At 44.2% G+C, this 11,501-nt stretch overlaps 1 protein-coding gene across 7 annotated transcripts; it reads right to left on the bottom strand.

Moving 5' to 3' along the window:
• Positions 1-2,339: 2,339 nt before the first annotated feature.
• On the bottom strand, positions 2,340-11,236 carry fubp1 (far upstream element (FUSE) binding protein 1). 7 transcript variants are annotated; one of them, XM_086153342.1, is made up of 20 exons: positions 11,103-11,236; positions 10,552-10,675; positions 9,368-9,403; positions 9,240-9,276; positions 9,094-9,140; positions 8,932-9,003; positions 8,774-8,831; positions 8,517-8,679; positions 8,314-8,412; positions 8,090-8,188; positions 7,893-7,995; positions 7,443-7,682; positions 7,172-7,332; positions 6,941-7,092; positions 6,772-6,848; positions 6,063-6,188; positions 5,661-5,735; positions 5,147-5,209; positions 2,990-3,150; positions 2,340-2,899 (listed from the first exon to the last, which is right to left on the bottom strand). In XM_086153342.1, exons 1-20 carry the CDS (start codon positions 11,193-11,195, stop codon positions 2,852-2,854), a joined length of 2,034 nt encoding a protein of 677 aa, XP_086009468.1. In that variant the 5' UTR covers positions 11,196-11,236; the 3' UTR covers positions 2,340-2,851. The 7 variants fall into 7 exon arrangements, with proteins under 7 accessions (XP_086009468.1, XP_086009469.1, XP_086009470.1 ...); XM_086153343.1 differs by having other exon boundaries at positions 10,585-10,675; positions 11,103-11,232; XM_086153344.1 differs by having other exon boundaries at positions 2,340-2,744; positions 10,585-10,675; positions 11,103-11,232.
• Between the last annotated feature and the right edge of the window lie 265 nt (positions 11,237-11,501).

Here is an 11,501-nt window from a genome sequence, read left to right as displayed (position 1 = left end):
ACGACAGGGCCTGATTCTACCACCTAAGCCTGCAGCATCTTCCAACACTGTGAGCGAGAAGTGAAGGCAGCAGCGTTTCAATAGTAGGATTTGCACTGCGCTCGAGGGCAGATTCACACCACCACAGAAAAAATCAAAACGTAGAATATATCACCTAACATTTTTTCAGCACATTACAACCTTCTTTGTATGGCATGCAGTTTGGTTAAACCGTGTCAAAAAGAGGAGAAATGGGGATAAAACAGAAGCATCGATACAGTCACTCTCAGACTTACCGAGGGATTTTTTTTTCTTTTCTTTTTTTTTTTTTTTTGCAAAAAAAAAAAAAAAAGAAAAGAAAAGAAAAAGAAAGTAAGGCTAATATCATTTCCCGGGACGCGCCAACAAGATTTGCTCGAGTTGGCGAGGAGGTCAAACGTCATGTGTAACAAAAGTCATATCATGCAGTTCATTCACAACAGGTCTACAAAGGCTTGGAAATACTTTGGACATTTCTTTTTGGACTACGCATGAATCCATCGAGGCATGTTAACGTCACAGGTAAGCATTTGTTTGCATGGATATTTTCTTCACGTGACTTTAAGACAAATGCACTAGTTCTCCTTAGGTTGTGCTTACCTGTGTTACTGCGGCAGAACCTAAGGTGCAAGGTCTGGGACGACACTGCAAAGATCAGATATAATCGCACTGTTTGCCGTCAGTGAACAATGCAGTGAGAAAAAGGGTGCTGCTTATTATTATAATTATTATCATCTGGTTTTTCTTTTTCTTTTTTGCTTTCCTGACCTTTAAAACAAAAACAACAGCCTATGACAGCAGCTCATTCAAGAATATAAATGTCATTTGTCAAATCAATAACCTGGCTAGTCAGAAGCACTTCCAGATCCTAGCATTCCACATGCTCACATAGAACATAAAGAGGCCTAAGCATGCTACGCTGGAGTAATGCAGTCATGTTTCTGATCAATGTCAATCTTACAGAAATAAACATGGCATTTCAAGGTTCGCAGCTAAGACGAGAACGCGTGGCGAGGACAGTCGAAACCAGAGAAACCTCATGGGGTGACCTTAGAAAGCTCCCCCCCTCCCCGAATATGTGGCGGTAGCTGACATTCAAAACCTCAATATGACAAATGGGCTAGAGGGGGATTATTTAAAGAGAGGAATAACAAAAAATAAAAACAAAATCCAACCGGCACTGGCGTTCTACCTACGCGGGGCGAATCTAGAACGATCTACGGAGCACGCCGTCGACTCCCTGGAGTCGCGAGGTTCGGATGGAGCTCAGAAACATGTGGTAAGACGATTCATCAGCCTAACAGATACTAAGCCTCTCAGCAGAACATCAGATACTTACCCAACACACGAGGGGGGGGGGGAGGGATATGACGATATTTGACAAAAGTACTACATCTTTTGCAATTTTAGAAAGCATCAAAAATGCGAAATCCTTCTCAAAAAATAATAATAATAAAAAAAAACAAGTCACAATATTGTACTTACAGTATAGGAGGCTTTTCTTGGAGACTGCATAGCCACCCCGACCCTACAAGTCTAATTCCTTATATTGGATGAACACTAACAGAATGGGCAAAAAAAAAGGACTTTTTGCAACGTTTTATATTAAAAAAGCAGGTTTTTTAAAAAAACAAGTGTATACATGATCACAATTGGAAATGGGCAAGACAGAACGTTTTCAAAGCATTCGTCGTACAGCTGCGAAATTTACCTGACTGTCCTGCAAAAAGAACAGCACAAAAAAAAAAAAGAGCCAACACTAAAAATATGCAACATTTCTTGCAACCACATTTTCCGAGGAACAGAATCAACAAAAAAAAATATTTGCGTGCTTACCGCTTTTTTTTTTTTTCTCTAAATTTTGCCTGTGGAGGAGGAGGAGGAAGCGTCTATCAAAGACAAGAATACAGTGCATACTACCCCAACAATGTCGGCACACCAGGCAAATGTAAAAGTTGCGCCGCGGCAACGCAGTTAAATGCATGAGTGCAGTTCGGACACACCAACTCAACTGTCTTCTGACAAACATCTGGGCTACTGCTACAGTCAATGCGAGGGAGGAAACAGCAAGTGCGAATGGACGTCTAAACAAACGGGACGTTCTCTTGGTCTCGACCGCGTCAATGCGTCTAAGAGCCTCACAGACAGTTGGAGAGAAACAGGACAGGACAACTTTTTCAAATTTGCACATTGGACTTTTTGCATTTTCAATCCCCCACCCTCGACCCTAAAGAACATCAACCGGGAACCAAAGGACATACAGGAAAGGCATCCCCCGCAACCCGCCCACCCCTCTGCTTTCACCTCAACTTACCAACACAGGAGGTTTCAGTTTGTTTTATTGCAAAAACACAACAGGCAATAGCATTTTTTAAAACTGAGATGATTTACATGGTAATGTCTACAGTTTAATAAACACTTCTAACCACAGTAATGTAGATACAGGGCTGGAATGACCATATGTATAATTACCTCACTAAAAACAAAGCATTTACAAGAAAAGGGAAAAAAAAACAAAACAAAAAAAAAAGCAAAAACAAATAAAAGAAAAAAAAAAAAAAATGGGGACAGGATGTGGATCGCCGGGTAATCTGCCATCTATGTGAAACACTTTCAAACCAAGGAAATTTAAGATCTTCATCAAGGCGTCTGCATCCAAACATTTAACAAAGGATTTGTTTTCGACAATGTAGCATTTACTTTATGTCCACTTCACATTACTGGCCCTGTGCAGAAGAAATACATAGAAGATACATTGCATGTTAACAGCAGAAACAGTGGACTCAGCTTCCCAAAATAAAAAGCTAAAATTCCTGCGTAGGGGGCAAAGTTTTTAGGTTAGGTTTGAGAAGCTGCTGCTGTCACCGGAACCCTGTGGAACCTGCGGGGGGAGGAGGGTTAGGGCACACACTGCACCAGTAATTCAGTAGATGTTGGGGAAGGGGGGGGCGGATTCTTATCGGGGACGTACCTGGGGGGCTTGCGGCGCCGCGCCCATGCTCTGGGGGTTGGCCGTGCCGTAGTAAGCGGCCTGCTGCCGATAGTACTCGGCCCAGGCGGCGCTGTAGTCCGGCTGGCCTCCGGGCTGGGCCGCCGCCGCCGGCGCCGCCGCGGCCTGAGGAGCCGCTTGACCTTTGGAGATGCACGGAAGCGGGCGTTAGTATTTACAAGTATCTCCTCTGACATGCAAGTGGTTGAAACAAACATTCAGCGGCGGCGAAATACTGTTTGGCCACAACTTTTCAGGGTGTGGCTGCGACAGGTTGGGAGTCTGTTAATACCGTATTTGCATGGCTCCCATCTGAAAAAGCAGGTTTGGACCGGTTCTCTATTCTTATTTAGTATCACCGGTGACTTTTAACGGGCTTTTGAGCGTTTTAAAATAAGTGCTCAAACAAACAACTTTGACAAACAAGCGCAGAATATGAAACGGTTGGCTGACTAAATCAGTCAAAGTAAGAATGATCTTCTGATTCCAGGTCCCGAGTGAAACAAATGTGACGAGTCAAGACAAAACACAACACTGACTAGACATACATGAAATAGATCATATCAACCTTTCATTGAAATAACACCAGTATCGAAAGGCTGGTTTTCGAGTTGAGATTTGAGTTGCGTGTTTTGTTATGTCGATTTGTGTGCGGTTCATAATATAAAACTATCCAAACAATTTGGCATTGAAGAGCCGATACAAATTCTGGATTAATTAAAAATTCTCATCTTCACTGTAATCCCAACTGTCTAATTTTAATCTGCGTTTCATACAACTGCCGGGTCATACCAGAATGTTCGAACAAACAAACGGACACGTGTGAGAAGGGGAACAAACTCGCCATCCAGCTCTCTAGGTGGCGAACCAGAAACCTTCTGCTTCTTTATAGGGCAGCCGAGACGGCAGCTGCTCCACGACGGAGCGCTGCAGGAGGTCAGCTGCCCACACGGGGGATTCTGCGCGTGGTTGATGCGAGTGCATTTTCAATGTTAGCATGCAACTAAAGCGAGCCTTTCGATGAGAAGAAATGAATCCTATTTTCCAAAAAAGTCACATAGGAAGACACAAGCACGGCAAAATGTGTCCGCAGTCCTTTATGTTGTGCCTCAATTGAATATGATAATTCATTCATTTCAATAGTACTGGAATTACTATATTTTTGGCACGATAAGGCGCACGTAAAAGCCTCTAATCTTCTCAAAAACCGACAGTGCGCCTTATATATGGATCAATAATGAGCCGCAAGAGGTCTCGCAACAGCGGGAAGCAGCTGCTGACTCCAATTTCTCCCATAGGGGTAGCGCGCGGTGCATGCTTGGATATATGACTGCGTGAAGCGTTCATTTTCATTTCCATGCATGTTTGTGTGCGCACACACATCGCCGAAGTAGCAGCGGTAAAAATGGTAAAGGGGAATTCCAGTACCAACCCACTTGTTTGCGTATAACAGAGTTTAAACTCAAGGCGATCAGTCACGCAGTAGAGCACGGGAATAGAGCAGCAGCGAGAGAATTCAACATTAACGAATCAATGGTGCGGAAGCGGAGGAAGCGATAAGATGGCCTGCGCAAAGTGAAGAAGACTAAACAAATTCCGAGGGAACAAAGCACGATGGCTAAAGTTGGAGGACATACTCAAACAGTGGGTTGTTGAGCAGAGAGCAGGAAGTTGAAGCGTCTCTACAGTCACTAATCCAATGAAGGCAACAGCGCTCGCTAGCTATATGAACATCAACGAATTTAGAGGCTGTCCTTCTTGGTGCTTTCGTTTTGTGAAACGTTTGGAACTGTGACAAATACAGCTGGAAATACATTGAATCTGCACTACGTAAGAAGGCGGCGCAAATACCGGTATGAGCTACAGGTAGGCACGGTACCGTTTAGTGAATGCACAAGCTTGTTTTGAGAGTGAACGAAGTTGTCAGACCATTGGTTTGTACAGTTTGACTGACTGACTTATCTGCACAGCTCCATTTAGTGGATGCATAACGTAACCCCAGCCACTACTGTAGCTTCTATTCTACATCGAAGGTCAGCCTTATGGTGCAGAAAATCGGTAGGTTACAAATGTCGAGTCAGGTCTCCTTTGAATGTATCAATCTTTGCTTTGGATGAATTAATTCATGACAATACACACCTTGTTTCTTGTAATACTCCTCCCAGGCTTTAGTGTAGTCCTGAGGCTGTTGGTTCTGCTGACCTGCATCGAGAGGGAAATATGTGTCAATGCGTTTTGGTGTCACAAGATCTGACAGCATAGCATGACAGCATTTGGCCTACATCTTTTCTTACTAAGCACAACCTAAACCCCCAATTCAATCGTTTACTCTAAAACACACTCGGTAGGAATGACACATTCAAGGCTCTTCCCATCGGTGTGGATAAAGTCCTTATTCTAGAGAATGAGCTACTCCTAAGCAGATAGATGGTTCTGTGTCGTCAGCTCACTCCTGTAGAGAGTGAAAGTGTTGCAGTCTAAACAGCACGGGCGTCAAAAGATCAAGCCAAGTGGAGACGCAGAAAAAAAGGCTCCACAGCAGGCCAGCAATACTGAAAGCTATCCAGACCTGGAAAGGAAGCTGATTCAAGGCCCAGTGGCTGTTTAGACTGTCTTGTGTTAATAGGTGTACACTGAAACTACGTTCATATACCCATTTTCTTGTAATATTCCTCCCAGGCCTTGGTGTAATCTGCCTGTCCACTCTGACCTGCAGCCTGTGGGTCACCTGTTAAAAAAAACCGTACTTGTAATTAGTAAATCACTCTCAGCCGTTTGTCCTCCACCTGTCTGGGTCACGGCTGTCAGCCTAAGGGTGGCGGCGGAAAACTATCCTGTCCCTGGGATAATATGAAAAGAGTGCTCTGCAAAAGCAGCGTCATTTTTCAGATGCCAAACCAGCTTGTCTCCTGTCAATCAAAATCCAGTAAACCGCCGTCTCGGGACACTACGGAGGTAAAGCTAGCAGGCTAGACTGCTCTACTCTCATCTTAACAAGACTTTGTGCTTCTTGCGCACGAAGAAGACTTCACCCACGAGAGGAACGGGCTGTTACCTTGGCCGTTTGTCTGAGTGGTGCCGGGAGCGCCGCTGGTCGGGGTCATGGGGGCCTGCGGCTGCTGGCTGTACTGCGCATAATACGCCGCCCAGGCGGCTGCGTTGGCATCGGCCGCTGCTTTATCTGAACACAGGCGGGAGGTTTGTTGTCAACCACGTGAAGAGGAGAAACCCACAAACATACCAGGGGTGTCACATCCAACGTGAACCTCCAGCAGTACAGCAGGATTTATTTGCGTTTACCACCAGTACTGCTTGCGAGACTGTACCGTTTGAAACCAGCGCGACAACTGGCTTCAAATAGACTTTTGTTGCTGGTCAGAAACTTGTAACAGAAACTTAAAACAGTCGATCAGCCCCAAGTGGAATGGGACGGCAGATTTTACTGCTATTGAACATTATTTCATACGGGCTTTTATTTCACTTTCATTAATAATCTGAGTTGCAATGTGCATGCACAATGAGGCACTTTAAAATATGAATAGGCCAGTTAAAAATACATCCAAGCAAAACCTTATAAAAAGGTTTAAAATCTTTTTCGACATATTTTCTCCAGAGTTCAATCAATGTCACGTATTTTACAGGAGAAATCACAAACAGCTTCCTCAGAAAATACAGCCCTAAGCCAAACTCAATATCTGGCATTAATGGTGGGCGTCTCACTATAAATAATTAAGGGTATCAATTCCCCTTGAGCAGGTACTCACTAGGATCAGGCTGTCCCTGCTGCCAGTGCGGGTAGCCGTTGCCCCATCCCTGAGGCTGGTAGGGTGCAGGTGGACCGCTGGTTAAACAAAGAATTCAAGTTAAAAAAAAAAAACACGATATGGTAGTGACGCTTGATGTTGTGATAGGAGTTCAAACTGTAATACTGACTGCGGTCCTGGAGGCCCCTGGTTGTACGGACCAGGGTTGTATGGGCCCATGGGAGTACCGGGAGGTCCGGGCGGTCCTGGGGGACCGTGGGGGCCGGGTCCTCCATGTGGACCAGGGGGGCCATGAGGGCCGCCCATCGGGGTCACCGGTCCCTGAATCCACAGCAAAAACAGTGTTTTGGGGCAGTTCAGTCTGGAACTTCACACAATTCAACTGAACACCATGTCTCACCCCGATTTTCTCCTCCACCAGCTGCCTGGCGTAGTCGATTTGTTGCGGAGAGCCCCTGACAGTGAACATCTTGATGTTTGGATCAGAGTTGGGTGGAGGGTTCCTCTGTAGCTCGATCCTGGCCCCGGATTGCTGGCTGATGCCCTTGATTGTCTCTCCACCTGGAGGACGGCAGTGTCATAACCATCACAAACGTCAAACTATGGCTGAGTAATACCTTTTTCTTGCCCCGATGGGCCCGCTCGGTCCGCACGCGAGAAAAGTCACTCGCCTTTTCCGATGATGAGGCCAGTCTTCATGGTTGGGACAGTAAAGGTGAACTCTTGCAGGCCACCAGGGGGACCCATGTTCCAACTGCCCTGGCCTCGACCTCGACCTCTGCCACCGCCGTGGCCCGGAGGACCTCCAGCCTGGACGCTCCTGAGCAGGTCTGATATGATCTCCGCAGCATGCTGCGCCTGATCAGGAGGACCCATGATCTGTGCTATCCTGTCGGGTGCACTGCCATCATCTGCAGGAAGAAAACAGGAGACTTAAAACTGGACCGTTCGCTTTGAATATCTGCCATCTAATTTCCCTGGGTGTGTGTGTGTTCGATGAGGTCTCAGATAACTTAGGGTTGGGGTTATCCATCAGCCTTTTCAGCGTGGTGCATGAGTTTTCATCACTGACCAGAAAAAATGTGACTGTTTCTGAAAGAGCCGAAAGGTCATTCACTTACCTGGTTTAAACTGAATCCTGACACCAGTGTCGTTCTGTATTTTCTTGATCATCTCCCCATTTCTGCCGATAACGATTCCAACTGCAAATCGTGGGACGGGAACCTATGATGGAATGAAAACATCAATGACGTCATGGTTTAAAAACACCCTCCAAATCTTCATTAGCGGAGTAAAGCAGAGCAGGGAATATACATACATCTAAGCTATCTCCTCCTCCAATCCTGGAGCCGTATTCTCCCCTCTGCTCCCTGAAGCCCTGGTCTCTGATGAGCTCCATTACCATCTCTTTGGCTTGCTGGAAATGAGGAGTTTTCATTAGAGCAGTACTCTACATTGGCGATGTATTTTTTTAGGACCGATCAAATTAAAAATGTTTCAACTTTTTGGCAACAACTGTGATGACATGGATAAGTGACAGACCTGCACTTTGAACGGTTCCCCAGAAATTCGGAGTGGTTTATCTGCACCTGTGTTTTGGGGCCCATCTTGGATCATAACCATTTTCACTCCAGCTCTTTCCTGCAAAGCAGACGCAATGGCTCAACCAGTGTGTCAAAACACTTTCGGGACTGAAGGGCTAAACTGTGACCATGAGATTTTGTTTTACGCAAGCAGTGACTAACCTGTAGACTTTTGATGGTTTCGCCTCCTTTTCCAATGACAAGACCAGCTTTGGAGGCAGGGACCATAATCTCCTGAACAGTCATGCCAGGGCCATCATTATGATGGAACGCTGGCGCTGGTCGCCCCTTTTCAACAATCTCTGTGAGTAGCCTCTTTGCAGTCCTGATGGGACAACACATGTACCGTGGCTCTTTTCCTCAGCATGAATCATAAAAACCAATAAGTCATGCAAAAGAATCCTCAAAGAGTTACTTACTGGATGGAGTCTGGTGGTCCTGTTAATGTAACTGATCGGTCTGGCATCCCTCCACTGTCTACAACAAAGATTTCAAAACAGTATCAGCACCTCAAGTAATTCAGAAAAAAAACAAGCTACTTTAATGTATTCCAGAAATCTAACAACTATAAACGTACCAGGGGCAATCTGTATTTTACAACCAGATTCCTGCTGCAGGCGTGATATTTGCTCCCCACCCCTTCCAATAACTGTGAGAGAGGAGGGCAGTCAGGTAAAAGTACTCAACATCTGATTTACAAAAGTCAGAGGGGGGGAAAAAAAAAAGAAGAAAAACTTACTGAAGCCAACCATTCCGTCAGGAACCTTGAATTCTTCTGATGCTGACCTGAAGAACACAATGAAAAAGACTCAACTTTTTCTTGCATTTATGATATCAATCTTGAGCCAGGTTAAAAAAAAACTATCAATGTCAACAGTGTCTCACCTTGGGGGACCACCAATTCCCCCCATTCCCGAAAAGGCTGAAAACAAATAATCAGTGTTAAAGCTTCTACTCTTCACCATTACCGTAGAAAAACATTTAAGAACTAAAAATATCATTAGATGACTTACCGTCATTGGTAGCCACTTTCTTTGTCTCTGGTTGGTCTGTGACAACATTGCAAAATAAAAAACATTATCTAAAAATCATACACACGCTATCATTCTATCCACAGTTTTAACAGGTTAAGACGTGAAAGATGGCAGAGTTGTCATACATTCACACTTTGATACAATTTTTGGCCAAACAAAATAACCTCTCACATAATATTTGAAGACTTGGTTATCCCTTTGGCAGGTGCAATTTGCAGGTTTCTCAGTAGAGATTATAAATCTTTAAAAAGGAATACAGACATGTGCTTTCATGTGAAGGCCAAAATACCCTTCATATAAGTGCAGGCTGGATGAAATAGTGATGATGGTCTCCCATTTCACAATAACTATGAATGGAGGTAGATTCAGCTATAGAATGTCATTGTATTTTGTGTTTATTCAATGAGATCGATAACATTTTTTAAAATATCCTTGCTGCACTGTTCCCAGCTTAAATCTTGATTGGTACTAGCAGTCGCATGAATTCAGAGGTTGATTAAACCACTGGATATTTAACAATATTATCAATATAATGACATGGAGAAAAGTAGATTCATAAGTCTGAACCAGCAATAGAAAGATACACTTTAGGTTACAGGGACAGAGTATTTTCTTCAGAACACATGCCATTTCCTACATGATTAAATCAACCGCTAAATGACGGAAAATTTGGAACATATACAAATCTGGCTTTGTACTGCATTTACTTAATCTGCTTGAGGTGTTATATTCAATTCAACTGTCACTGCAATTCAATAACCTCTGAAAAGATACTGCTGTAGAATATTCACTGTGGCGTGACTATAAACCATTACCACATAAAAAATAGCTTCAAAATGCAAAGTAAAACACCCCAAACAGATTCAATAACCGATCATAAATAAGAATTTCGCGTTCACAAATGTAGTGTATTAGAAATCTATTAACAAGTACTTGTACAAATAGCAAGAGGGTACTACATAGACAACAAATGAAGGGTTGCAAATACAGGAAATTAATTAATAACATTAAATAAAAGTCAAAGCTATCAAGTCTACGCGTTTAAACTTAACTTAGCGGGGTTAAAACACTGCTACAAAGTTAATTACCATTTAGTAGCTGTTACAACAAACAGGCAGGCATAAATGAAAAAGGCTTGCATTGAATCGATTAAAACCACTGACCGATATTCAGGTTAGGCATGGGAAAATACCCACCAGCGTCCTCCAAGGGCCTTTTTTGGCCTCCGTACCCGAATTCGCTCGACGGAGGAGCAGCAACGCCGTCACCACCTATCTTCGCTGCAATCTGGAACACACAGACGTTTGAATTTTTATGATTTTTCCCCCAAAATTTTACGGGAGCACTCGACGGCCGCATTCAGGACAAACACGTTTAGCGGGGCCTACCGCGGCAACTGCTCTCCGGAAGTCAGCACCAACAAAGACGGGCTTCTACTAAGATAATCACAGATTTATAATAGCTTCCAAATAAGTTGGGGAATTCACTCAAGACTTAAATCTTTTTCCCCGCATTCTCGCAAAGGACTGCAGCTACTTTTCTTTTTCCACGCCCGTTCCCAAAATTTCCGTGGCGTATCATTAGCAACTTTTTCATCATTGGCTAGCTTAGCTCGAAGTGATGCCGCTAGAACGGAAAGAACGGACGGAAACGTGACGTTTAACGGCAAAAGTTGACGAGTTCAACAACTATTTTAGAATTCCGGTAGTCTCACCTGTCGTGCTCGCTGAAGAGCGTCTTTAAAAGCATCATTCATTCCGCCACCCGCGGCCGAGGACGGGGGAGCCACGCTGCTGTAGTCCGCCATATCTGCTGCTGTTCTCCTCGCCGGGCCAACAAGATGGCGGTTTTCATACGCGGGATGAGAACTCAAATCGCGGTCAAATTATCTCGCGATAATTACCGAATTCCCTTTTCTCTAGCTGAGGACTAGCTTAGTCTTCTGGGTGTTTTGTCTTATTGTTTTCAATTGCAGTTATTGGTTAGTGTTGTTTTTTAGCCCAACTCTTTTTTTTGAGAGAGAGGGATGAAACATCATAACCTTTGGGATAAACGGCACATGTGACGTCACATAGGGATACAATGACGTCACAAAGCGGCTGTAATGGGTGTG

This window comes from Fistularia commersonii, chromosome 10 (genome assembly GCF_037954325.1).
Source record: "Fistularia commersonii isolate RoL2024-O1a breed Wild chromosome 10, RoL_Fcom_v1.0, whole genome shotgun sequence".
Classification (NCBI taxonomy): domain Eukaryota; kingdom Metazoa; phylum Chordata; class Actinopteri; order Syngnathiformes; family Fistulariidae; genus Fistularia; species Fistularia commersonii.
Note: the sequence above shows the minus strand (reverse complement) of the source record. Positions and strands in the feature narration are given on the sequence as shown.

Bases quoted from the DNA above. Each gene is read 5' to 3' on its own strand.
- fubp1 (XM_086153342.1), bottom strand. From the start codon at position 11,195: ATGGCGGACTACAGCAGCGTGGCTCCCCCGTCCTCGGCCGCGGGTGGC. The intron at 6,849-6,940 runs GTCAGTATTACA...TTGTTTAACCAG, and splicing joins CAGGGGCCTCCAGGACCGCA to CGGTCCACCTGCACCCTACC. The intron at 5,210-5,660 runs GTATATGAACGT...CTCTCGATGCAG, and splicing joins GGAATATTACAAGAAAATGG to GTCAGCAGAACCAACAGCCT.